Source organism: Phialemonium atrogriseum (assembly GCF_030411735.1).
Source record: "Phialemonium atrogriseum strain 8032-3 unplaced genomic scaffold QBC33scaffold_20, whole genome shotgun sequence".
Taxonomy (NCBI): domain Eukaryota; kingdom Fungi; phylum Ascomycota; class Sordariomycetes; order Cephalothecales; family Cephalothecaceae; genus Phialemonium; species Phialemonium atrogriseum.
Window position 1 is genome coordinate 49,890 of NW_026848157.1, and position 25,783 is coordinate 75,672.

Sequence of the window (25,783 nt, forward strand, 5' to 3'; positions counted from 1 at the left end):
TTGGCCAACTTTGTCTTTTTTTTTTTTCCTGCTTGATAAAGCAGTTTACCCCACATGCGATGCCGCACAAAGGGTGATTACCATCTGCCGTAAGGTATGGTAACTAGGTCGACGGCCTACTGGGGTATTAGGAGATGTTCCCGTTGAGGTGGAGATGTAACCATCTGGCACTTTGCTGGGCTTAGCTAACCTTGACTGCAAGAAACTATGAGTTGCTCAATCAAGAATCACTGCCCAGCTGCTGCTGCTCATATCCGATATCGCCGCTTTTTGACTGCATGAGAATCGACCGCCAACGTGTTGGGCCTCTGGAAAATGTGGGGGTCCCCCCACCCAACAATGAAGCCGGCTTCAGTCTAGATATCAGCATCGGGTAGATGAACCACCGAAGTCTTCCTTTTGATTACAAGTATTGAATGTCGAACATCCTGAGATTTCAATCCTGCAGCAATACAGCAGCAAGCCTACCCCCTACTTACCACTCATTTTTTCACAAGAGAGCCCACACAACACCAGAATGGCGACAAGCAACGAGCGAGGCTTACGGCCGGGCGTGTATGCCGCGACAATGACATTTTTCCAGCCGGAGACGCACGACCTTGACCTCGAGACGCAAAAGAAACACATTGTCCGTTTGGCAGATGCTGGTTTATCTGGAATCATCGTCATGGGCTCCAACGGCGAAGCCCCACACCTTGACCGCAAGGAGAGAGTAGAAGTCGTGAAGAGCGTCGTCGACGCCTTGAACAATTCAGGGCACTCCGATTTGCCCGTCGTTGTTGGTGCTTCTGCACCGTCGGTGCGAGAGACGGTTGCTTTGTGTCGCGAGGCGAAGGAAGCAGGCGGCTCACACGTGCTCATACTACCTCCCTCGTACTTCACGGCAGCGATGACACCGGATACGATATTCGAATTCTACATGGAGGTTGCTGCTGGATCTCCGCTTCCGGTTATTCTCTACAGCTTTCCCGCCGTTACTGCTGGGATCGAGATGAGCTCTGACCTCCTGATCCGCATCTCGAAGGGCCATCAGAACATTGTCGGAACCAAGTTCACTTGCGGCGACACCGGAAAGCTTGCCCGAGTTGCTCGTGCTATGGATGCAAAGACGCCCTCCCAGCCACACAAGCCCTATTGGGCTGTCGCTGGGCTCGCCGACTTTTCACTCCAAGCACTGGTAGGGGGAGCATCTGGGGTCGTGGCTGGAGGAGCGAATGTACTTCCCAAAACCAGCGCGAGGGTGTACGAACTGTATCGACAAGGCAGAATTGAAGAGGCTATCAAAGTACAGTCCCTGCTGTCTGAAGGCGACTGGCCACACACGGCGGCGGGAATTGCGGGCACCAAGGCAGTCTTGCAACAGGCTTTTGGCTACGGAGGCCCGCCAAGATCGCCACTGCGACAGCTGTCCACCCAGGCAGCGGATTCAGTGGCCAACGCCATGCGGGAGGTGCTCAAATTTGAGAAGAGCATCTGAGAGGCCAGTCATTATGGTGCCGCATGGAACTTTTAGTCTTCTTTGTCTCCTTTTGGCTTGAATAGACGTGGAGTAAACTAGTCTACATTTTTGTGCCTCAACCCCTGTGCAGCAACCCCCGTTGACATTATTGACTTATCTGAATTGTCTGCCAGAAGCCTGAAATACAGTTGGTCATCTTCTGTTATCGGTCAGCCTGCCACGGAGAAGCTTGCCAAGCATCATTTCAGTCATGCTGCTATTATACCCCACCATCCCCACTCCCCATTCAGCACCACATATATAGGTACATATAAATCAGGGAATTGGGCTTGGGATGTGGGGTGTGGGGATGTGGGGGTACATATATGGGTTTCCGCTTTGCGTTGTTCCTGTATCATATTAACGAAAGATAGTCATACCATCTCAATACATCCCAGTCACTCTTCAAGGGCTCCAAAGGGCCGCCGGGATAACTGATATCGATACCCGACCTTCTAGCACGATGACGACTTACCACGTTGACGATGCTGAATTTTCTGGCCTACGGGGCAGGACCGTTTTGCTGACTGGGTGCGCAACGGGGATTGGAAGGGAAGCGGCGCACCTCGCACACAGTGAGTCGCGCGACTATCGTGTTGTCACAAACACAAGGTACTAAATCAATGTGAGAACACGGAGCCAACCTCATCCTTGGAGATTGGGCTGAGAAGGAGGGCCAATCTCTTGAATCAGAACTCAAAGAGTGAGTGTATCCTTCAATACCATTGATACAGGAGAGAAGTTGCGTTGCTAACACTTTAACCAAAGCCGCGTTCTGTTTCGGAAAACCGATGTGTCATCTTGGCCTGATCTTCTGGCTCTGTTTGACGCCGGCTGGAAAAGGTTCGGATCGTTGGACATTGTGCTAGCGAATGCTGGTATCAACGAAGTTGGCAACATCTTGGAGGACAGGTACGACTCGGAAACTGGCCAGTTGAAGCCGCCTGTCCTGCAAACATTGGATGTCAACCTCTTGGGCGTTATCTACACGACGAAGTTGGCCATCCATTATTTTGCCAAACAGCCAAACAAGAGGTTCCAGCTCGTCTTGACAGGGTCTGCGGCGTGGTCAGTCATACAGTCACCTGAGTTTTGCGATAGTCAGCCGCTAATGTCACACTCCTTTCCACAGTTTTCTTGATACGCCTCCTCTATGGACGTACGAAGCAGCAAAGGCTGGCGTAATGGGTTTGATGAGATCATTGCGATCGCAATTGCCTAAAAACAACAACGTAACCATCAACATGGTGGCTCCGTGGTTGACAAGTGAGGAACACACACCCTTAAACGCCCCTCGAAGTACAATGTGTTGACCCTTACATTAGAAACCCCCATGCTGAAGGATGAGTTTTTGAGCGTATGGGGGGACCTCCCAGCCAATGAGCCCATTGGTGTCGCAAGGGCGCTTCTTCTGCCCGCAGTTCGACCGGATATGAATGGGAAGTCGCTTTTCATAGCAGGACATGAGATTGTTGATTTTGAAGAGGGCTTAGAAAGGACGAAGCCGCAGTGGATGGGGGAGCAGTTAAGCAGGGATGTGGACGAGGGTCAGAGGCGGATTGTGCCATGAAAGCAAACTGTCGATCGCTTGGGGTACAAGAAAAACCAACCCAATAGCACAGGCCCACAGTTATCGGAATATTGGAAGCTCGCTGTATCCCTGAAAAGAAATCGGTCTTCCATCATCGCAGGGGAAACCTTCAAAGCCAAGTAGTAGTCTCTTTTTAGACTTCCAACGTTCTATGACAATCTAGTTTTCAAGTTTTGCACCACTGCATCACCGAATTCCACAGTGCCCGCCCGACCCCCTATGTCACGAGTGCGTACTCCTGAGTTGATGGTTTCTTCAACGGCTTTCTCTATCGCCGCTGCTTCCTTTTCCCTGCCGAGTGAGTACCGGAGCATCAGTGCCGCAGAAAGTATCGTCCCAACAGGGTTGACTACGCCTTTTCCTGCAATGTCGGGGGCCGAGCCTTTTCAACTGTTAGAAACGAAAAGCCCCCGCGCAAACGGAGGCTGCTGCTTACCATGAATTGGTTCATAGATTCCTCTGACTGTCTTGCCTGGTCCGGGAATGTCGCACAAGCTTGCACTTGGCAGCAACCCCAAGCTGCCCGGAATGACACTCGCTTCGTCTGAAATGATGTCTCCGAAGAGGTTGCTCGTCAGAACTATGCCATTCAACGCAGTTGGGTTTTTAATCATGAGCATTGCCGCAGAATCAATCAGATGATGGCCAAGAGGCACATCTGGGAATTCTTTCTCGAAAACCTCCGAGACCACCATTCTCCACAGTCTCCCACAAGCGGCAAGCACGTTTGCTTTATCCAGACTCCACACTGGGAGTGGAGGATGATGCTGCTTGGACAAATAGCCAGCAAGCCTTGCCACTCGTTCGATTTCCTCTCTCAAATAGAAATCGACGTCTTGAGCCGAGCTCAAGGCCTCGTCCGGGTCCTTGCGGTCAGGGCCGAAGTACATCCCCCCGACGAGTTCCCTAAGGATGGTGAAGTCGGTTCCACGGGCAATTTCTGGCTTCAACGGCGATAGGTTGAGCAGCGACTCCGCCGCAAAATTGCACGGTCGAAGATTCCCGAACGCATTCATGCCCTTCCGGAGACCGAGCAAGCCTTGTTCCGGTCGAACTAGTCCCGTGCCCCATTTCTGTACAGAATCTAATTATCAGCACTGGTGCAGGAATACGTGGGGATTGGAAAGGATCTGCCAACTGACAGGGCCACCTATTGCACCCAGCAAAACAGCATCGGCACTCTTAGCAGCCTCGAGGGCTGAATCGGTCAGAGGGACTCCGGTCGTGTCAATGGAGGCCTGGAGAAATCAGATCAGAAGATGCATCATCAACGTACGCACGAGCACTTACGCCTCCCAGTAGCTGCGTGTCAAATTCGAACTTGATTGGGTCTCTCTGACTCTCGAACACCTTAAGTACCTGCGCTGAATATTAGTATGTTGAGAACAGAACATAAAACTGAGGCCTCCCCAAGCCAGCTTTTAACCCAGAGGATGCAATACAAACCTTGATTGCCTCGTCCATCACCTCTGGACCACAATTGTCGCCGGGGAAAACGACAATCTTAAATGTGCTCATCATCTTGGAAGTTTCGGCGAAGTTACAACAAAGTCGTTCAGCTGGCAATTCCCTTGTTGATGCTGGTTACTGTCAAATACACACTCTATATATGGGGGTGTGTTGCATCGCTAGCCGTCAAGCGATATCGGCCGTCCTCTTTCGCGCCAAGGCAGTTTCGAGGCGGGGTGGTAGGTATTTCCGAATTTGGCAGGGGCACTAGTGGGGGTAAATTTACCCCTAATCTTCCCCACACAACTCATGAACTGATTCGAGTTCGCTCAGCCAATCAGGTTAGGCAGCTGCTGAGGACCCCCATTGGTTATCGCCATGACAAGGATCACCGATATATCAGCAAGTAGCTGGCTTTCTCGCTGTTCCTTTTCCACCTCAACTTCTCTCGGTTTGCTTCCGCATGCGAAGTTAATATTCGCGACCGTGATAATGTCGTCTATCGAACCGCCGCCGACATTGACGAAAACATACTCCGGCATCCCGGAGCGCCTCCTTGATAAGGCCACAAGCCTGAAGCGCGAAGTCGTTGCGTTGACAACAGACAACGTGGTTCCGCGCACAGAGAACGTCGAACTGCCGATTATCCCCACTGGGTATTCACGATCTCGCTTCAACTCGGCGATTGAGGCCATCGAGCTGCTAATCGGACGCCAAAATGTTGAGCTGAATGTAAAACCACTGGTTGACGGCTGGTAAGAAGAACCCTATGAGAGCATTCTCGGCATTAAAACAATAAACTGACGACTCGTAGGTATCTAGAACGTGCGTTGTCTAATTGCGAATCATTTGGAAGTTGACTAAAACCACTCGTAGATCCAAATACTCACGATGCCTTCCACCTTGTTGAACAAGAAGAGCTTGTCTCGTCCGCTACCGTGTACCCAGCATCGACCGAGGAGGTAGTACACATTGTCAAGTGGGCCAACCAATATGAAATACCTATCTACCCGATCTCGATGGGCCGGAACTGTAAGCCAGACCCACCGCACTATCATTATCTAATTGTCGGCATGCTGACCGTTGGCTTAGTGGGCTATGGTGGTGCTGCCCCCAGAGTCCGGGGCTCTGTGATCGTGGACCTTGGCAAGCGAATGACCAAAATCCTCGACATCGACCCCGATACATGCACATGCCTCCTCGAGCCCGGGGTCTCCTTCTATGCTCTTTACGAAGAGATCCAGAGCCGAGGGCACAAGCATCTTTGGATTGACGTTCCTGATCTCGGCGGTGGCTCAGTCCTCGGTAACACGGTTGATCGAGGCGTTGGGTACACGCCTTACGGAAACCACTATGAGGCCCATTCCGGAATGGAAGTTGTCCTGCCGACTGGTGAGGTCATCCGCACGGGAATGGGAGCGCTACCGGGAAACAATACCTGGCAAATCTTCCCGTACGGCTTCGGACCGTATGCTGAGTACGTAGATGCGTGTTGTGGCACCTCAATGATACAGATAACTAATCAACTGCAGCGGGATCTTCACTCAGTCCAACTTTGGCATCGTCACAAAGATCGGCATGACACTGATGCCAAACCCCGGTGGCTCTGAAGGATTCGTGAGTGTTGAGAGGCTGCCAGACATTCAGAATCTAACTAACATCCTGATCTTAGATGTGTACTTTCAAGGAAGAAGAGGATCTTGCCAAGATTGTAAGTCACACGAAACCGTGGACAGCAGACCATCCGCTGACCCCCCCGTTAGGTTGAAGTCATCCGCCCCTTACGGATCCGAAACATTCTCGAGAATGTTGCTCAGCTCAAGCATGTCGTCCAAGAGGTTGCCCTTCTAGGAAAGCCACGATCGCACTGGTACAAGGGCAAGGGAGCGGTCCCGCTGGAGAGACTACGAGAGATCGCTTCGACTCTACCTTGTGGTGATTGCTCTTGGGTATACTATGGGAACGTCTATGGGTAAGCAAAACACATAATCATGGATCATATCTAGAGATTTCGCCAACCCTAATGATACACAGGCCAAAGGAGCACAGAGACGAGAAGTTGAAGATCACCAGAGAGGCTTTCGAGACGGTCCCTGGTGCAAGGTGGATACCACGTGAATCCCTGCCGAGAGACCATTATTTCTTCAGCCGAGAAAACATTGCGAGCGGCGTTCCCGAGTTTGAGGAGCTCAGGTGGCTCAACTGGCATGTGAGTCGAGAAAAATAGCCTGGTCGTTGCGAAAGCCAAACACTGATTCTCTCTAGGAAAACGGATCTCACGTCTTCTTCAGTCCAGTCTCAGCTCCACGAGGTGAAGATGCATTGAAGTTGTTCAACGTAAGTAGTAACCCTGCCGCTCCAGTAGACCCGGGACTGATGTGGCGATAAGATTGCCAAGAAATGGCACCAAGAATGCGAACTCGACTCTTTTCCGGCTTGCTGCGTTGGCCTGCGCGAGATGTACTTCATTGTCAACATGGTCTACGACCGGGGTGATCCCGTGTCCAAAGCAAACGCATACCGGTGCATGCGGGGAATGATCGCAGATGCTGCTGCAGAGGGCTTTGGAGAATATCGAACACATCTGCTCCTCGCAGATCAAGTTGCTGGGACCTACAGCTGGAACAACAATGCGTTGATGCAGTTCCACAATACAATCAAGGACTCGTTGGACCCCAATGGGATCCTCGCACCAGGCAGGAATGGCATCTGGCCGAAAAAGTACAGAAACAAGTCCTGGGAGCTCGGCGAGAATGATCTTGGGCCTCGCACGCAGGGGTTGGAAGTTTCGCACCGGACCAGAGAGATGAAAGAGGGGGATAGGCAATAAGCTTGGATGCTTCAGGTTCAGCTACATACATGATTGTCATCGCAATGATCCCGTATTCTTCCATGTTCCAGTCCAACCGTTACCGTACCAGTACCTTCTTCCTGGGCCTGTGACACTGTACACTTCAACACCATTATGCATGGAAAATCTGTGTGTACCTCCCCCACACTGCTTGGGCCGGAGAGACGATTTAGTCGAGACCCGTATGGAATGTGATTGCACGGAGCACATTGATTCCCCACCAAACTTGGCCGGGTAGGTACATGCTTACCTAATTAAGCATTGCGGGACCTCCTGTGTCACCTTTTGGCTAAACTACGGTACGTACCCGAGAAGGCTGTCCGCCGAATGCACTCCAACCTGCTCTTCCCCGGATTCTCATCTGGGCTGCTGCCAAGTGTGGGGCTACGGGTACTGATGTCTGTGTCAGCCTCCTGTGATGTCCGTGAATGCGGGGTAATTAGACGAGCTGCGGAGCTGGGCATTTTAGCACCAGATCACTAAACCTCTTTGGTGCGCCTCTGAACCCGCCCATTTCCCCACACTAATCTGACCCCAGATAAAAGTTACCCCACATACTAGTCCGTTTGGGTGACATTGCGAGCGACGACATGCCTCACAAGGGCGAAAATCAATCTTGGCTGGCACAACATTCCCATATGGCGATGCGTTGACAGTTAATTATAAACCACCGCAGTCTCCTCCAGCCCGACGAGCAGTTACAATTACACGCATTCATCGCTCATGGTCTTACTGAGTAGACCCGACACTGTTCAGAAACCCCCATAAACATCCCCCTATCGACAACATGGCTTGGGGCATTCTCGAGCATAAATCGGGCTTAGCCAATGTCCCTGGGACTGCCCTACTGGAGCAGGAATCCGGCGACGAAGCCGTTCACCTTGAGCATCTCAAGAAGACAGTCCGTGGAGGCGAGACCATCATTTTGGTTCCTCAACCCTCGGATGATCCAAACGACCCGTTGAACTGGCCCTTGTGGGCAAGAGACATGCTCCTTTTGCTCTTTTCTTACTGCTGTATTCTCTGTATTGGCGGGTAAGTTACTCCTAGTTGGTTGTTCAGTGGGATGCGATGATTAATATTGTTAGGATCGGGCCCATCTTGTCGTCCTTGGCGCTGGATCTGACCATCTTGTTCAATGTTTCATTTACGGACGTCTCGCTCCTCACCGGCTACAGCCTCTGCGCGACTGCGGCCTCGGGACTGTTCATTTCGGCAGCGACTCACAAGTATGGCAAGCGGATGACTCTTCTTTTCTCCATGGTTTTCGCCTTTGTTGGCACCACATGGGGAGGCTTTTCTCAATCTTACGGCTCTTTGCTGGGTGCCCGCATTATCCAAGGCCTCTCCGTCTCCTGGTTTGAGTCCGTCTTTTTCGCCATTGTGGGAGATCTCTATTTCGTCCATGAGCGAGGGGTTCGCGTCGCTATAGTGACGACATGCATTGCCGGGATATCAAACCTACCTCCCCTTCTCGCCGGGAAGATTGCCACAGCCCTGGGATGGAGATGGGTTTTCTGGATGTTAGCCATCTTCCTTGGCGTGGGCCTGGTTCTATGCATTTTCTTTGGATGGGAGACAGCGTACAACCGTCAGGCATTTTACAACACCGACTTGGCTTCCGAAGACGTAAGTCATCTTGTACCCCTCAACTCTATGGTAATGGTAATAGTCTCCTGACATCTCTTCGCAGAACCTAGATTCTCTCGACGCAAAGCGGGCTGCTGGAGCCGCTTATCATCATGGCGAAGTTGGTGATGCTGATGCCACGGCACTCTCAACAGCACAAACCACGACCGCAAGCGTTGCCGTTCCTCGAAAGTCCTTCATTGCTCGTATGCATCCATACTCGGCAACTTACTCGGATGAGCCGCTGTGGAGACTTGCCATCGAACCCATCATTGTCGTTTACAACCCAGCCGTGATCTGGGCCATCTTGTTGATGTCGTTTCCGACGCTCTGGGCTGTGGCAATCAACCTTCTCACCGCACAGATCTTTTCGGCCCCGCCCTTTCTCCTCGACACGGCACAGCTGGGTTACCTTTCTGCCGGGCCGACCGTGGGTGGTTTCATAGGCTCAATCGCTGCGGCCGCTATCTCTGATCCCTTCATCAAATTCATGGCACGCAGGAACAAGGGGGTTTATGAGCCGGAATACCGCTTGGTTCTCATCATCCCTGCCTTCGTGCTGTCGGCAATTGGCTACTTTCTCTTTGGAGCTCTGATCCAAGCGGGAAAGAGTCCCGTTGCAATGGCCGCGCTGTGGGGAATCACAGTAGCCGCGCTTCAGTTCATGATCATGGCTGTCGGCACCTACTGCGTCGATGCTTATCGCACCATCAGCGTGGAGATTTTCATCTCTACAATGGTTATCAAGAACTTCATATTCTACGGATTCTCCTGTGAGTTTCCGTCCTGCACCCTAGGAAGAGTCTTTGCTAACAATACGTTCGTCTAGACTTCTTAAACGATTGGATTGCACGATGGGGAGCACGGCGCATGTTCTACTGTGTCGCGGGAATCCAGATTGGGTTGTGCCTGACTACTGTTCCACTGTATGTCTTTGGCAAAAAGCTACGGGCTTGGTGGCACAAACCATCACGTCAGCTGTAATTCACCACGGTTGGTTGGCACTGAGAGATTGTTAGCGATGAGCAAACAGCCCCTGACCCCAATTGGCTGAATGAAGAAGAAAAGATCTTATGATAGTCAATTACGCGAATCTAGTAGCAATGGACCAATTTGTTACACTTCGATTTGCAATGAACATGATCGAATATGAGAATATGATGAACAAAACGTCACAACCTGTGATCATGGTAACCTGCACTCCCTCCAGGCTGCGATGGAGCCATGTAGTGCTAGAGCGTCAGCTCAACACTTTGAACAAAACTGGAAATGAGGAAGCCTCTTTCTTCACATATGGGCAGCCGCACTCTGGAATAATTACTCCATACAGTACATGTCGAAAAAGGAAAAAGGGGGAAAAAAAAAAAAAAAAAAACCGTAGGACTGAACCCCACATTTACTCCCTACCATAGTACAATCTACGTCCCAACTACCCCTCACTACCCCCACATTGCGCGTCCACAAAGTGGGCTGGGGTTGAGGAAAAGCCCCCAAGTTCCAAAATGGGTTACTACCCATCTTAAGTTGGCTATATTCGGCAAAACTGCCACATTGGTTGATGTACATACATATATCCTGACCAGGTCATACTTGCGGCACGAGAGCTCCAAAGTTGGAAACAACGTTGCCCTTTGAAACCCCACCATGGCGCTTCTCGAGAGAGTCACTGACCAAGAGTTGTTAAAGTTGAAGGGGAAAACGGTCATAATCACCGGGGCGGCAAGTGGTATTGGAAAGTCTGCAGCATTGCTTGCTCATGGTTCGTATACAGTCCAGTTTCAGTGAAGATTTGGACCAAGAGGGAGGTGCTGGCCAATCCTATGACCAATTGCTGACAATACGATTCGTTCAACAGCTGCCGGCGCCAATGTCGTAATTGCGGATTTGAGTGAGGATACCGGAGAAGCATTGAACGAGTTTAAAGAGTATGCCACCACTAAAACTACCCTCCACTATCGCTTGGTTGGCTAATTGACATGGTGGTTGTGCTTTAGACGAATACTCTACGTCAAAGCTGACGTATCTTCATGGTCCGAGGTCCTGAATCTCTTCACCCAGGCATGGGACCACTTCGGATCCATCGACGTCGTGCTTTCCAACGCTGGCACCCATAATTTCGAAACGATACTGGATGACGAATTGGCCGAAAATGGAACGCTTGCGCCTCCCAACTTGAAGAGCCTCGAAGTAAACCTGCACGCCGCTGTCTACTGCGCGAAGGCTGCGATCTACTTCTTCAAGAAGCAGCCGGAGAAGAACTGTCAGTTGGTATTTACGGGATCTGCAGCAAGGTAGGATTCCACAGGATTGCACCAAAGAACTATGCAAGAAAGATATTAACAGTATTCCAGTATTCTGGACACTCCGCCACTGTTCCTGTACTGCGCAGGCAAAGCCGGAGTCCTGGGGTTGATGAGAGGGATGAGAAAAGGACTGCCTTCAGACAAAATTACGGTCAATATGGTCGCACCATGGATGACGGGTAAGTAAACCGAACCGGGTTTATTCAGTGACGCCTCGAAGAGTGCAATGCTAAAAAAGGAAATGTAGTGACGCCTATGCTACCGGATTGGGTTCGAGAGAAATGGGGTGACTTACCCGCCAACGACGCAAGCGGAGTTGCGCGGGCTCTTCTGCTGCCCGCACTTCGGCCCGACTTGAACGGGAAGACACTTTGGGTAGCAGGAAATGATGTTATTGAGATTGAAGATGCTCTTCATGATGCTCAGCCACAATGGCTTGGTAGTCAGTTATCTGCGAACGTCGATGAGGGCCAGAGGCGGATGGGCATATCCCCTGGATGACCTGGATACTCGTAAAGGGGGTCTGCTAGGAGGTGAATCATCAAGAAACAAGCAAGCATTTAAAAAATGATCCTGATTCATGCATAAGCAAACCCAAACTACCTAGGGACGGCGGTGATCTTGGGCTCGCTTCGATCCCATCTAAAGGATGCGGTACCTTCCTACGGTTTACCGCACTCTATTACCCCTCTTGTAATCCAGAACTTTCGTAATTTTAGGCAGTTATCTTATGAGTGCTCCCTAGGTATAATTAGTGATACTCTTTGAGGCGGCGAGCCTGGCCTCTGAAGTTCCAGCCGGCCCCATAATTCTCGGGTGCCCAGACCACTCCCGGCACCGTCTCCCACCTGATGAAGTCGATTATATAGCAGTGGACAAATGTATTACATACCGCACATCTCGGTTATTGTCGGCTGGTGTAACCGCGTGCCTTGCCTGCCTCTGGTGGTTGCATCTAGTATCGCCTACTACTCATAATGATTGTTCACCTTCAAGCCCTTGAACTCCAATGACGTCGCCTTCCGCTGGTCTATTGAAGTTATCTACTCTCCGCTAGTGTTGAAGGACGTGGTGATATTTCAGTTCTTTCTTCCCTACGTTGATGCTTCCCAAAATATGGTTGTGGGGTAGAGTCCAGGGTATAATTAGGCATATGTAGACCCCACCTCACCAAGTCGTCGACACTGGTGTCCGAGAAAGAATTACACTAGCAAGTTACCTCTCCCCCACTCTACGTATAGAAGACACAGGTGAGGTAATATATTGATTCATCCACCCGACGTAAAGCCCTGCGTTGTCCGAGACCCTTCACCACATTTATCGAGCACCAAGCTCGACGACTGTGTTGCCCTAGACATTACCAAACACCATGTCGAACACCGCCCTCACTGTCGTGGCCAGAGATCCCGCACCGGGTTACTATGTCACTCACCCGAATGGCCAGAACTCATTCTACCACCTTGATAGCTTTGTGGACCCCTGGCTGCCCGACTCGCAGAAAGAAGTAGTGCTCATTCAGCACGGATGCGCACACACGAGCGAATTCTTCTATCACTTCGTTCCCCGACTCAGCCGAGACTATATTGTCATTCGCCGCGATGCCCGCGGTCATGGACGATCATCGTACCCCAAGCGGATCTCGCCATGGAGCGACACGGAGAACAACATCTACGAAGGGGGTTACGACTACACCCCGGCCACCATCGTCAACGAAATCGTCGACTTCCTCGACCAGCTGAAGATCCAGCGCGTGCATTTCCTGGCCGAGGCGACATCCGGCGAGATCGGCACCATCCTGGCTGCTACGCACCCTGCCCGCGTGGCATCGCTGGTGACCATGTCATCGCCAACTATGCTGCCTCCCGCGGCGATTGATCTCTTTCGCGTGGGCAAAGCTTCCTGGGCGGAGGCCGTCATGGAGTTGGGGGCCCGCGGGTGGGGCGAAGAGATGGCCAAACGGCCCGGCACTCTCCCGGTTCACAGAGGCAAAGAGTACATTCGGTGGTGGTATGAGCAGGCTGATAGGATCCCTAGGGAGGGGTTGGCTGGTTATGTGATATTCCTGTCCAAGCTGACCTCACGGCCCTACCTCCAGGGAGTGAAGTGCCCAATGCTGATCCTAGCTCCCACGAACAGCGCTGCTGTGCCCATGGAGGAGTCACTGTATGTGCAGTCACAGGTGCCCCATGCGAAGCTGGTGCCAATCGACGGCCCAGGGCATGAGATCTACTCAGAGCGAGCAGAGGAGTGTCTAGACGCCATCTGTGCATTCTACAAAGAGATTCGAAGTTAGTAAGCCTGGGCCTGTAATTAGTATTAATAGAACTCGTCTTCGTCAAGGCCATTGTCATGACATAATGAGAGGGGCTTACGGGACGCACAGAGATTTACCAGTGTTTCCTAGTGTTTGCCTGTGTTTTGCATATACCATCGCCCATTTTGCCATTTCTCCGAAGGTAATCTACCAGTACAACGCACGATTCTCAATCATATTGACAACAGGGCAAGAACTGATTCGTCCTAAGCCTAAACATGGACTCTTATTAGCTAATGGAATCTACCAAGTACATGAGAGGTGGGGAATTAGAACGTCTGGCAGTACCAAGATGCTGGCTTGCTTCTTGGACGCCACAGTGGCCCAAACCGTGCAAGTTTACTGGCTATCTTACCCCACATGAAGTGCTACCTACTCGTACTCCACATTTACCGTGCATCACCCCACACGAGTGGGGGGTTGGTGCTAAGTTACCCCGGATTCTCTTGCGGGGAAGCCGGCCAACGGTGAAACATCTGCCGACAAGCCGCTCTGTGTGGGCTTGATCAAGACCGCTATCGGGCCTCTGGAAGTCTGTGCGGGCTTTGTGAATAAGCATCCGGCGACGGGGCCCTGGAGCAGCTGATATTCTCGACCTAGCCTGCTATCGAGATCGGCCCTCACCTGCAAGTAGGTAAACTAGTACATATTCCTGCCAAAGCAGGATGGCGTACAGACGAGTATCCTATCCTCGCCAATATCATCCTAAAGCAGTGTAAGGAAGAGATCCTTTGGCATCTTGGCAATGTGGAGGCTAGTTATACAGGGACTAGGTCTAACCTCTACAGCTCTCCCTCCATCTGCCTAATGTATATAAAAGTCTGCGTCTTGTATCACCATGATTTGCAAAACCTGGGAAACAACCCCTTACATATCTGCTCAAATCTATTGATCATGCGTTCTAGCCGGCTCCCTCTCCTCCTTGGAGCTCAATACTTCTCGGCAGTGGCTAATGGCCTTGCTAATAATCCCATCGCGGAGCCATGTTCCCCTTCCACGCCGAATGTGGTCTGTATCAATCACTACAGCTCTGTGATGCCATTCCATTTTGTTCGAAACGCTACCGACGACTACAGCGCCACAGAGGTCCCCAATGACCCAAGCTTTGCCCAAGTCGCAGGAGCCGATTTTCTTGTCTTTGACAGAGAACGAGGTCTAAAGCTTCTCGGTCCCAGCCCCAGCAACAAGTACATGTTCACTGTACCCGGGGCTCACGAGGCCCCTGTTTACCTGGCGAGCCATGACGTCCTGCTATTCTCACAACTTGGCCCTCCTGATCCGGACTACTTGCCTCAGATCATGGTCAATCTAAGCCAGACCCCGCCCACTTGGTCGGAATTCCTGTCCGATCCACCCGTGTATGCAGTCAACGGCGGTGCGGTACACAATGGCTTGCTTCACTGGGTCACCGGTGGTGGGCATTCCATCAATGGCACCGAATACAGGCCTGGGATATTTGCCGTCAACTTTACGACCGGGAAATCGCAGCCTTTGCTGAACAACTATTTCGGGCAGTACTTCAGCGGTCTAAACGACGTCGCCATAGATCCAAAGGGAGATATCTGGTTCACGGATACCTGTAAGTTTCATGCGCGAACACTGTCAGGACACCATGTCGTTCGGGGATGCTGCAAATCAAATCCAACGCACGGCTTGCTGACGGACTTACAGATTACGGGTGGTTTAATGGAATCAACGACCAAGCACCCCAGTTCCAAACCGCCGTCTGGCGATTCCGGCCCTCAACCGGCGCCGTCAACATGGTGGACGATACGGTCGACCAGCCCAACGGAATCGCCTTCTCACCTGACTTCAAAACGCTCTACATCGCGGATAGCGGGGCTGCGGGCGGTACATATCAGCAATACATCGGGCCGCAAGGTCCCGTCTACAACATGACTGGCAAACACAATGTCTATGCGTACGACGTTGCTTGCAGCGGCAACTCGCTCAGAAATAAACGCGTTGTCTACCAGACGCCAACCTTCTTCCCCGACGGTATCAAGATAGCAAGGAATGGCTACATTGTCACTGCTGCGGGCACTGGTTTGGACATCCTGGACCAAGATGGCACGCTGCTGGTTAGGGCGCAGGCAAACTATACAGTATTGAATTTTGCGTGGACTGGTCAGAATTTCGACACGATATGGATGCTTGGTGTTGAAGGGGTTAGCGAGCTTAGGTTGAACCTTCCGGGTCCGGAAGTACGCTAAGCGTCCAAGTGTAACTAATAGCCGCCGTCTCTTCCCTGACACCCCGTGCTCACGGATCGGATCTGGCCTAGATGCCAAGGAGACTCCTCTTGTAGGCCCACTAGTTGCGGGCCACAAACCCCGCCCGCCCCTCCCCCGCCCCAGAAAATGCCGGTGCAAGCATGAATCAATAACCGAGGGGGCTCACATTAGATTCCCGTCGTCGTTACGATTTGCTTTTATCTCCTCCCTCGAGGCTCATTGTTGGTGTAAAGAAGGAAAAAAAAAAATGAATAGCCACTCAGAATCCATGTGGGGTGTCGCACGGGCCGCGGTTCAGCATCTCAGGCCAAATACGGTCCTAGTCTTCGCCTCTCTACTTGTCTTCCCGGTGCTTCTTCTGGTGCGTTTCATCTATCCCAGCCGAGCGAAAGCATCAAACACACGGTTGCTGCCGGGGCCGAAAGGTTAGTTCGTCCAGCGGGTAGCCCACCATTTGGAAACGACGAGTGGATCTTGATCCATCCCTGTGGTTTACCCTGTCTCCTCTTCTGACGAGTCCAGCATGCAGGTTACCCATTGATTGGCAACCTTCCTTTGATCCCAAAAGAACAATCATGGCTGCAATTCAAAGAGTGGGCGGACCAGTACGGTCCAATATATCGATTAAGCCTTGGAAGCCGGCAGCATGTGGTCGTATCAACAGAAAAGGTCGCCAATGACCTCCTGCGAGAGCGGGGAAATTATTACTCGTCGAGAGAGCAAACGCCCATGGCTGCAGAGCTGCTATCAGACAACCTTCGACCTCTGCTTCTGCCATACAATGGTGAGTCGGCGTCTCTCTTCCCCTGCCGCCCCCCTTTTTTCCTTCACTGCGCCTTGCCAACGGAAACTGAAGAAAGTGTCACGGCAGATCGTTGGCGGCGTGGCCGGAAATTCATGCATCAGCTCACCATGCCTGCTGTGGCTGCTTCCTACGAGCCTGCCCAGCTGCTGGAGTCGACGCGCGCCGTCTACAACTTGCTACGAGACCCCGCATCGTACCAGCAGGTCTTCGAGCAGTACTCGGCGGGGCTGATCTTCCGTATCGGCTACGGCAAGCGACTAGTGACGGGGAGAGAAGACGCACTGCTCCGCATCATGCAAGTCAACCGCAACCTGGAACGCATCGCCTCCCCGGGCTCCTACCTCGTCGACACTATCCCGGCGCTGAAGCACCTCCCCACATGGCTCGCGCCGTTCAAGGCAGAGGCTGCCCGCCTCCACGACGAGGAGCTCTCCCTGTTCCGCGAGCTGGTCGATGAGGTCCGGCAGAATGTGCGCGAGGGAACGGCCCCGATGTGCTTTGCGAGCCAGCTCGTGCAGCAGCAGGAAAAGTTCCAGCTCAGCGACGATGAGGGCGCCTACGTGGTGGGGACGCTGTTCGAGGCTGGCAGCGGTACCACAGCGGCGGCCATGATGAGCTTCTGCCTCGCCATGACCCTGCACCCGGAGTGGCAAGCCCTCGTGTGGGAGGAGGTCGACCGCGTGTGCGGGGACCGCCTGCCCGATTTTGAGGACATTCCCCGGCTGCCTGCCGCGCGCGCCGTCATCAAGGAGGTGATGCGGTGGCGCCCAGTCACAGCCGGAGGGGTGCCGCACCTGCTGACCCGCGACGACGTCTACGAGGGATACTTCGTTCCCGGAGGCTCCGTCGTCCACGCCAACCAGTGGGCGATCCACCGCGAGAGCGCCCTGTATCCCGAGCCCGACCGCTACAACCCACGACGGTGGCTGTCGCCCGAGTATCCCACATACCGCGAGCCGCTGTCCAAGTTCCCCAACCTCCAGAACTATTCCTCCTTCGGCTTTGGTCGCCGGATCTGTCCGGGCATGAGTATCGCCGAACGCTCGCTCCACATCTTGACTGCGAGGATACTGTGGGCGGGCAAGTTCGCGAAGAAGAAAGACGCCGCTGGGAGGGAGATCGACGTGCCGGATTATGACTACGTGAGCGGGTTTAATACGCAACCAAAGCCGTTCCCGTTCGAACTGGAACCAAGAGACCCCAGGAGAATGGCTATTTTGGAGGAGGCATGGAGAAAGGCCCAAGAGGAGGATCCGTTGACGACATGATGGCACGGGGCTATCTTGACATGATTACCATGGGAAGAATGACACCTCAATCTGTGGAGCTTGAGCACACGGAGTAGCAGCCATGGAAGGTGACTGGCACGTGAAATTACGATCGTAGCATCTCTACAAAGTACCCGAGATATGATTAATCACGTTATCTCATTTTCCGTGTCAGAAGCTATGTACCGATGACGAACTTTCATCTCGTTCCTTAATATTTGACTTTTGTAGCCGCCAAACAATCCCTCTCAATCAAGTTGGCATGAGCCTGGCTTCTGACTTTGATCTTGACTTCGAATGGTGCCTTCCCCTTCGCCAACTGGGGGATCGTCATAGTGTCAATTTTATGCGCCTGTCATGGGAGAGCAAGAATTAGCATTGGCCCGGCCGGATCAAGGAGGCTGGAAGAGTTCAGGAATAAGGGGAGGGAACATACCGGGTCTTCCTCAAAATCAAAGCAGTACAGAAGTCTTGCAATGGCGATCCACACATTCATTTCGCCAACACTCCACCCGACGCACACTCTCCTTCCAGGTCCAAAGCCGTAATGACCCTTCAGGGCGTTGTTTAGATCGTCGTTGAGGAACCTCTCGGGCCAGAAGCGCTCAGCCTGGGGATATTCCTTCTCGCTCAACGCAATGGCCCACGCATTCCACGTAAACACAGTGCCGGCAGGGAACTTGTAGCCTTCATACTCATCATCCTGGATCAAGGCTGTCGGAGCTCCAATCTCGGCAATGTTCGGCCGCCACCTGAAGCCTTCCTTGACCACCGCAGTGATATAGGGCAAGGCATCCTTATCCTCCCAGCCAGGCAGGCGTTCGGCATTGGCTCCGCACACCTCGTCGAGCTGCTTGCGTGCTCTCACGACCCAGTCGGGGTAAGTGGCTGCCGCAGCAATGATCTGGCCCAGCGACACCTTCGACGTATCGCTGCCAGCTTCCATGAGAGAACCGAGGACAAAGAGCTTCTGGTTCTCGTCGAAGTCCGACTTCTTGACCTGCTCCAAGAACTCGGTCGCGAAGCACTCCCTCTGCGTGCCTTCCCTCTGCCTCTTCTCCAGCTTCTCAACCTCACGCTTGTAGACACCGTGCGTCCACTTCCAGATCCTATCACCCTTGGCCCGCCACCACTGCAGAGGTTTCGGCAGCTTCGCCAGCCATGGAAATCCGTCTGCGATATTCACGCCCGGCTGCTGCTGGAGTAGAAAGGCCTCGGCGGTGGAAAACAGTTCCTTCAGATCAGGATCGTCGAGGTCGGAGCGGCGGCCAAACACGACGCTCATGATGATGGAATTCGCGTACCGACCGTTGGCAACGTACCACTTATCCGGCTGGTGCAAGTACTCGTACAGCAGCTGTCTGCTTTCCAGCTCCTGGAACGGCTTGTACAGTTCCTTTTGCCGGGAGTTGAGGATGCCGTGCATGATCTTGCGTAGATCGCGCCAGCGCTGGTCGTAGCCCATTAGGACGATGCGCGCGCCCCGCGACATGATGTCCTGGGTCACAGGGAAGGGCGGGCGAGAGCAATAGAGGCCGGATCGCCTTTCCATTAGGTCGTGGACGACGCGGGAGGAGTTGAGGAAGACCCAGGTTGTGGTGCCGAAGTCACAGGTGAACCTGGCAGGAGGGTTTGTTGATTAGTATACAGTTTTAGACTTGACAAGTTCAGGCGCTTTTTGCGCAGAGAAAAGGGGGGGGGGTGGGTTTGGAGAGGTTACATTTCACCGTGTTCCTCGGCAAGCTTCTTGGCCCAGGGACCTTGTTGTACCGGAGGAACTTGGAACATGTGTCCGAATAGAGGAACGCCACCTTTGATTCTTGGAGGGAGTTTGTATTTGCGCATGCGTAGGTGGTTCGCCAGGAGCAATTGGACAAGGTACAGAACAAAGGCGCTGACGAGCGCGAGGATATACTGGTAGGGCTCCATGTTTGGTGGTGTATAGCTACTCGGTGAAGCCAAAGTAGAAAATCAAGGCCACTACTCCTTCTCCGCGTTCTCTGGGGGTACGAGACAGTTATATTTGGAAGACAAGAGATGGGAGAGATTGCCCCATTTGCATGGAAAATAATATTGCTGACCTGTAATGTGGGGAAGCCAGCTGCTGAAAACCCCCATTCCCTCCCCAATTCACAACCCCACCTGGAATTCCCTAGGCCAGCTCCAATTTTTACCAACGGAACTGCCACTGTTAGGTTTCCTTGGAGAAAATAATTCCTGGCACTCTGCAGGAGTCTAGCCGTGCTGCGTGATCAGAAATCGCCAAAGGGTCTGCCGCCCGAAAGCTCTGGGGACGGTTCCCTTACGTGTTCCTTAAGCATGGGGGGAGGCCAAGCGCCAAAGTTGCTACCCCTCACCCCTCCTTCTTCCCCCACAAACGTACTGTAATTATTCCGTACATGTACAGTACGTAGCGTGAAGGGGAGGTCTCGAACGCCCACGCACATACAAGTTCGCGAGACGGGCCGTCAGTACAAGCACCACCATGAGGTCATCATCGCTGGCGCTAGTCCAAATTACAGATAGGGGTGGAAAATGGTACTCATGCTCCTCCTACCTCGTCGGCGCAGATGGGGCTGGCGGTAGCTTGCGCAGATCACAGTGCATATTCTTCGACAGATTCACACGGCATGGTATTACGCAGGACCTGGTGAATATGTGGGTTAAGATGGGATAGTTGAGTAATGGGGAGGTGGAGAGGTGGCGAGGAGGGAGTGAAGGAGATTCTGCTGTATGGGGGTTTGAGGCAGTCATGCTATTTGCGGGCGGAGAGGATGGGAAGGTTGGTGTAGAGACCAGTGTGGCTGGGGGTGAGGAAGACGTTGGTCGAGGCAGTGTGTCATCATGCTGGGTTGTTAGAGAAGGGGGCGGGGCGTGAGAGCAAGCTGATGCACAATGGGCATTAAAATGGACAGGGAGACTACGGAGAAAGACGTGGTCTTTTCCAGTTGCAGTATGTTACGACTTGCCAAAGTATGCTTTCTCAAAACCAAGACCAGCCTCAGACCTTCCTCCTCACAACCTTGGCCCTAAACCCTTTCTGCTTGACAAACCAAGTGTTATGAGTCTCCCACTCCTTATTCGGCCGCTCGAGCTCGAAATCGAAATTCCGCAGTAGCTGCGGGATGAACTTGTTCATTTCCATCAATGATATATTCTTTCCAATACACGTGCGGGAGCCCATGCCAAACTGTCATGCAAGTTAGTCTTTTCCTTACTGTCCCCTATTATCACCAGAGATGGAAGGGGGGAGGGAGTGTGTCAACGTACAGCCATGAAATACCTCTCCATATTTGCCGACTTCTCCTCACTCTCCAACCACCGCTCCGGCCGGAACTTATCCGCATCCTCCCCAAAGACGGAGGTATTGGCATGGGCGACCCATGAGTTGACCCCCACAATTGTCCCTTCCGGGAAGTACCTCCCGCAAAGACTCGCCCCACCCTTCGGAACCACTCTCCCCAACGGCAAGCCCGTCGCCGGATGACACCGCAGGGCCTCCTTCAGCACCGCCTGCAGATACGGCATCCGCTGCGCCTCGGCAAACGTTACTGGATCGCTGATCTCGCCCCTCTTCGCCATGCTGTCGATCTCATCCCGTAGCCTCTTCATCGCATGGGGGTACTTGAGCAAATGATACACGACGCTGCTTAGACTAATCGCTGTCGTATCGCTGCCCGCGCCAATGTTCGTCATGCAGCTGCCAAACAACGAGGCCAGAGGCATCTTATCCGGATTCTCCTCGTGCAGCCGCAACAGCCGCGTCATGAAATCGACACGGTCGCCATCGAGTTTCTTCTCCTGCAGGATGCGCTCCTCGAGTTGCTTCTGCGTGAACTCGGCAAGGTAGGCCAGGTTCTGGCGGCCCTTGGCCTTGCGGCCGCCCGTCGACCACAACAACATCGCCTTTTGGATGTACGGGTGCAACTCGCTGTAGACACCGACGTTGGCGGCATACCAGAGGTATTTGTCGATGCTGGCCATGAAGCCGCCGACGTCCTCGCCCTTCTCCATGAATCCAAGCGCCTTGCCCACCGTGATTTCCGTGATCACGTCGAAGGCGTAGCATTGCATCCAGAGCGGCACGTCGATCACCTCGCCCGTGGCTGCGAATTCGCTGAAGCGGCGGTGCAAGGTGGCGGAGCAGTCGTCCACGAAGGGCTCGTACTGCAGCAGCGACGTCATCGAGTAGGCCGATGCGACTTTGCGCCTGCTTTCGGCATGGGCTTTGGGCGAGCGTTGTGAGAAGAGGTCGGCTTGTGCGGGGTCGGGGGGTCCAGAGGCATAATACCATGGCGATTTCACGAACTGGTTTCCGTGGCCATAGATGACTCTGAGGGCGGCCGGGTCGTCGATGCTGTATTCATTGGGCGCGATGCGGACGATGGGGCCTGGGCAAAAAATGGTCAACTCGTCTGCAGAAAGAGGAGGCGCAAGAGGGGTAATAATTATTGACCATATTTTCGATGGAGGGCAATATCTGTCTTTTCAAAGTGGCCCTTGAGAACCTCCACCAGCTTCCAGATGCGGGAGAACTTCGCAGCGAACGGCCCTGGGATACCTCGTAGAGGGGTGACGAAAGCACGGTACAGAGAACGGATTACAAGACATGCAAGGACAACAGAGACGAGAGCAGCAACACGGCTGGAAGCCACCTTCTCGAGTGCGCAGTGCTTGATAGAATCCATGGTGATGATATGTAGCAGATATGTAGCATACAAGACTTGTCACAGAAACACACGACAGAAATGTCGGTAACAACAAGGATCGCAGAATATAATTATACGGTAATTAGTTACTCCATTGTGGTGAAGTTGAGCCAAGATGCCATCCCGGCGGCGAAAGAGGAGGCCGGCCGCCGACAGCCGCGACCCCGCCACGGCCTCAGGCTTTCCAAATCGCAGGCGAAAGAGAAAGCAGACGACCGTACCTACTGTGCGAGGCCATATACGGATATTCTTTCCCTGCTTACGGCGCCACAGAGCACTACCCCACACAGCACAACCCCACACAACACAACCCCACACAACCCCACACAGCCCACGTTCACGTTGTAGGCGAGGGAAGTCCTTCCCAGTGTGCCCTCTTCTGCCTGCGGATGGCATCGTGGTACTCCTTTGCTGCACATTCTGCTTGCCTCTTGCGCTCTTAGTTGGTTTGGCCTGTCCTGTGTTGTGCTCTTGCCTGGTTTTGCCAATAATTCGTGTAGCTTTTGCGGAGTCGTGTAAGGTCCATCGTGCACCATAAGGTGCTGCTTTGGCCTTTGTTGTTACGTTTGGGACTGCCTCTGATACTGCAGCCTTTAGTCAGTCTCTCTGTTCCTGGACGCTTCTGTCCTGGGGCACATGCTCTAGATTCGATGCTAATATCTGGGCCCTGATCACATTGCTATCCCTGGCACATTTTCTAAAGAGGAGTCTTGCCTTGACTCGCTGATCTATCGTTGTCATGTCAAACGTTGTTTTGATTGCCTCGTGCTAAGTGTTTGTCTAGGAGTCTCTTGGCCTCGCTGCTCTTGGTGAGGTATGCCACCTAGAACCGTAGGCTTTGCCGGAGTCCTTTCTGCTGAGCCACGCGACCTTGGTGATATTGACCTCGTTTTCTGCGCCGAGTGTCTCCGCTGCTCTGGGCAGGAGATTACTGTCTGCATTCAAGACGGCGGTTCGGTTGGCGTTGTCTATCCTCTAGGCAGCAACCTCGACCCGCTGCACGTTGGCTCTGTCTCTGAAGATGACTATGACTTGGTCCGGGTTCCGCGCTTTCTCCATGGAGCATTGTCTTTCCTGCATCCGGGGAGCTTCTGCCTCTAGCACTCTAGTTGCGCGTCCCCCTTTCGCTACCATTCCACGAGAACCTTCTCTTGGGATTCTTTTTGTCCTGATATTACTACCTTCAAAAGATTGCAGGGTTACCTGAACTTTGGCGCCGGGCACCGCAGTCCAACTCGACCGGTTTGGCGACGCGGCGTGCAACGGGTGCTTCGCGCAGGTGCGGGTGTGCGGGAAAACGGAGAGAGGTCGCGTGGCAGCTGTGCTTGTAAGCCGTATAGATTAAGGTAGGATAACAAAATTCATCCATTTCTCAAAGTTTATCATATCCGTCGCTGTATTTCCCGGTTAACCTCGTCCAAAGGGGAGGACTATGGCAAAAGATTTACCTGATTGGGCAGAAAATATCCGGCCATGGAACTCCCTTTCTACAGCTTCTTGGCTCAGATCCGTATTGGAGCGGCAGAATTAACCCCCGCTGTGACGGTCCGGCTGAGTGTTAGCACGGCGGAAACCGCTCCGAATATGCATCCCATCTTCCGTAGCATAACTGTGCTCGATTTCTCCTTACACGGGGGTGCTCTCATGATACTCTCCTAGTAAAACGAATATCGAGACAAAGATGCAGTTCCAGACTCTGCAGCTTCTGGCGGCCCTTGCTGTGGCTAGCCTGGCAGCTCCATCGGGTTCCACAGAGACACTCGTCAACAAGCGACTCGAAAACGGCGTGGGCCGCACACCTGCTCTAGGGTGGAATAGCTGGGTAAGTATTATAAGGGAGAGAAAGAAAAAAAAAAAAAAGAACCAATGAATAAGTCACTGAATCTCCCTTCCAGAATGTCGGAGGATGCTCCACAGCCGCCGCCTCCAACGCCATGGCGGCCGCGAACGCCTTTGTGAGCCTGGGCCTGAAGGACGTAGGCTACACGTACGTCAACATCGACGACTGCTGGTCGACGAAGAGCCGCAACGGCTCGGGGCACCTGGTCCCGGACCCGGCGAAGTGGCCCGAGGGCATCGCGGCCGTGGCCACGCGCATCCACGCGCTGGGCCTGAAGTTCGGCCTGTACGGCGACGCCGGCACCCAAACGTGCGCGGGCTACCCGGGGTCGCAGGGCAATGAGGTCCGGGACGCGCAGACGCTGGCGTCCTGGGGCGTCGACTACTGGAAGTATGACAACTGCAACACGCCCTCGAGCGGCAACAGCAGCGCGTGGTATATCAAGATGCGGGATGCGCTGGCCGACTCGGGGCGGCCCATCTTTTTTTCCATGTGCAACTGGGGCAGAGACGACGTATGGACGTGGGGGAAGAACGTGGGCAACTCGTGGAGAATGTCGAGCGACATCACGAACCAGTGGAGCTCGGTGGCCTCCATTGCCGCGTCGGCGGTGCCGATGGCCAAGTACGCCGGGCCGGGAGGTTTCAACGACCTGGACATGATGGTGAATATTATTTCATGGGACTAGGGGCCGATACAGGCGCTAACGGTATCTCGCAAGGAAATCGGCAACGGCGGTCTGACCGAGAACGAAGAGCGTGCCCACATGGGACTTTGGGCCTTGGCCAAGTCCCCGATAATTCTGGGAACGGACCTGACAAAGATCAAGAGCTCGTCTCTTGCCATCATAAAAAATACGGTGAGTTGAGCCTGACCTGGCCCCGAATGACTATAAGGCTGTGGACTAGTGTAGTGCCATCGCAACTGACGCGTCCAAGGGCATCCTCGGGATCAGCCAGGACCCCCTGGGCAAGGCTGCGATGCCTTTCCAGCCCGCCGGTACAGCAGCTCCCAACTCTCGGCAGCTACCCTCTTATTGGGCCGGACCGCTCAGCGATGGTGTTGTTGTTGGGCTGGTCGCGGTAAATGGCGCGGCGACCCTATCAGTCAACTTTGCAGATGTTCCCGGGTTGGGCGCTGGGTCATGGGCATGGACCGAGGTGTACAGCGGAACTTCGGGAACCGGCACCTCGGTCTCAGCAAAGCTGGGTTCTCATGACATGGCGGTGTACAAGGTTACAGCGGCTAGCTAGTGCGTCGTCTATGACAAGACGAATGCAGATCTAGTAACA

At 53.2% G+C, this 25,783-nt stretch overlaps 12 protein-coding genes across 12 annotated transcripts; 9 read left to right on the top strand and 3 right to left on the bottom strand.

Moving 5' to 3' along the window:
- Positions 1-361: 361 nt before the first annotated feature.
- On the top strand, positions 362-1,477 carry QBC33DRAFT_612525 (uncharacterized protein; the record flags this gene model as incomplete). The annotated part of the gene is made up of 1 exon (XM_060432488.1): positions 362-1,477. The coding sequence occupies exon 1, from the start codon at positions 518-520 to the stop codon at positions 1,475-1,477; it is 960 nt and encodes a 319-aa protein (XP_060281344.1). The 5' UTR covers positions 362-517.
- Positions 1,478-1,871: 394 nt separating this feature from the next.
- On the top strand, positions 1,872-3,068 carry QBC33DRAFT_495819 (uncharacterized protein; the record flags this gene model as incomplete). The annotated part of the gene is made up of 5 exons (XM_060425553.1): positions 1,872-2,073; positions 2,129-2,201; positions 2,267-2,566; positions 2,631-2,764; positions 2,824-3,068. The coding sequence occupies exons 1-5, from the start codon at positions 1,962-1,964 to the stop codon at positions 3,066-3,068; spliced, it is 864 nt and encodes a 287-aa protein (XP_060281345.1). The 5' UTR covers positions 1,872-1,961.
- Positions 3,069-3,238: 170 nt separating this feature from the next.
- On the bottom strand, positions 3,239-4,697 carry QBC33DRAFT_571714 (3-isopropylmalate dehydrogenase; the record flags this gene model as incomplete). The annotated part of the gene is made up of 5 exons (XM_060430613.1): positions 4,536-4,697; positions 4,380-4,448; positions 4,232-4,327; positions 3,526-4,162; positions 3,239-3,471 (listed from the first exon to the last, which is right to left on the bottom strand). Exons 1-5 carry the CDS (start codon positions 4,608-4,610, stop codon positions 3,239-3,241), a joined length of 1,110 nt encoding a protein of 369 aa, XP_060281346.1. The 5' UTR covers positions 4,611-4,697.
- A 333-nt stretch (positions 4,698-5,030) lies between these two features.
- On the top strand, positions 5,031-7,368 carry QBC33DRAFT_621367 (uncharacterized protein; the record flags this gene model as incomplete). The annotated part of the gene is made up of 10 exons (XM_060432797.1): positions 5,031-5,293; positions 5,353-5,363; positions 5,415-5,570; positions 5,631-6,015; positions 6,071-6,155; positions 6,211-6,249; positions 6,302-6,510; positions 6,573-6,747; positions 6,804-6,875; positions 6,928-7,368. The coding sequence occupies 10 exons, from the start codon at positions 5,031-5,033 to the stop codon at positions 7,366-7,368; spliced, it is 1,836 nt and encodes a 611-aa protein (XP_060281347.1).
- Positions 7,369-8,176: 808 nt separating this feature from the next.
- Positions 8,177-9,984, top strand: QBC33DRAFT_476127 (MFS general substrate transporter; the record flags this gene model as incomplete). The annotated part of the gene is made up of 4 exons (XM_060425251.1): positions 8,177-8,424; positions 8,478-9,018; positions 9,083-9,791; positions 9,848-9,984. Coding segments are annotated over 4 exons (1,635 nt in total), but the record flags the coding sequence as incomplete, so codon positions are not given.
- A 678-nt stretch (positions 9,985-10,662) lies between these two features.
- Positions 10,663-11,822, top strand: QBC33DRAFT_516912 (uncharacterized protein; the record flags this gene model as incomplete). Its single annotated transcript, XM_060426165.1, has 5 exons — positions 10,663-10,777; positions 10,874-10,943; positions 11,013-11,309; positions 11,370-11,500; positions 11,569-11,822. The coding sequence occupies 5 exons, from the start codon at positions 10,663-10,665 to the stop codon at positions 11,820-11,822; spliced, it is 867 nt and encodes a 288-aa protein (XP_060281349.1).
- Positions 11,823-12,690: 868 nt separating this feature from the next.
- Positions 12,691-13,679, top strand: QBC33DRAFT_593081 (Alpha/Beta hydrolase protein; the record flags this gene model as incomplete). Its single annotated transcript, XM_060431705.1, has 2 exons — positions 12,691-13,609; positions 13,645-13,679. The coding sequence occupies 2 exons, from the start codon at positions 12,691-12,693 to the stop codon at positions 13,677-13,679; spliced, it is 954 nt and encodes a 317-aa protein (XP_060281350.1).
- Positions 13,680-14,670: 991 nt separating this feature from the next.
- Positions 14,671-15,848, top strand: QBC33DRAFT_560963 (lactonohydrolase; the record flags this gene model as incomplete). The annotated part of the gene is made up of 2 exons (XM_060430097.1): positions 14,671-15,214; positions 15,307-15,848. The coding sequence occupies 2 exons, from the start codon at positions 14,671-14,673 to the stop codon at positions 15,846-15,848; spliced, it is 1,086 nt and encodes a 361-aa protein (XP_060281351.1).
- A 238-nt stretch (positions 15,849-16,086) lies between these two features.
- Positions 16,087-18,036, top strand: QBC33DRAFT_612530 (cytochrome P450). The gene is made up of 3 exons (XM_060432489.1): positions 16,087-16,294; positions 16,399-16,653; positions 16,741-18,036. The coding sequence occupies exons 1-3, from the start codon at positions 16,117-16,119 to the stop codon at positions 17,940-17,942; spliced, it is 1,635 nt and encodes a 544-aa protein (XP_060281352.1). The 5' UTR covers positions 16,087-16,116; the 3' UTR covers positions 17,943-18,036.
- A 117-nt stretch (positions 18,037-18,153) lies between these two features.
- Positions 18,154-19,959, bottom strand: QBC33DRAFT_495837 (cytochrome P450; the record flags this gene model as incomplete). The annotated part of the gene is made up of 3 exons (XM_060425554.1): positions 19,663-19,959; positions 18,379-19,561; positions 18,154-18,294 (listed from the first exon to the last, which is right to left on the bottom strand). Exons 1-3 carry the CDS (start codon positions 19,869-19,871, stop codon positions 18,154-18,156), a joined length of 1,533 nt encoding a protein of 510 aa, XP_060281353.1. The 5' UTR covers positions 19,872-19,959.
- Positions 19,960-20,943: 984 nt separating this feature from the next.
- Positions 20,944-22,630, bottom strand: QBC33DRAFT_495839 (cytochrome P450 family protein; the record flags this gene model as incomplete). The annotated part of the gene is made up of 3 exons (XM_060425555.1): positions 20,944-21,132; positions 21,213-22,333; positions 22,399-22,630. 3 exons carry the CDS (start codon positions 22,628-22,630, stop codon positions 20,944-20,946), a joined length of 1,542 nt encoding a protein of 513 aa, XP_060281354.1.
- Positions 22,631-24,332: 1,702 nt separating this feature from the next.
- QBC33DRAFT_455664 (glycoside hydrolase superfamily) lies at positions 24,333-25,744 on the top strand (the record flags this gene model as incomplete). Its single annotated transcript, XM_060424780.1, has 4 exons — positions 24,333-24,473; positions 24,547-25,155; positions 25,213-25,350; positions 25,430-25,744. The coding sequence occupies 4 exons, from the start codon at positions 24,333-24,335 to the stop codon at positions 25,742-25,744; spliced, it is 1,203 nt and encodes a 400-aa protein (XP_060281355.1).
- Between the last annotated feature and the right edge of the window lie 39 nt (positions 25,745-25,783).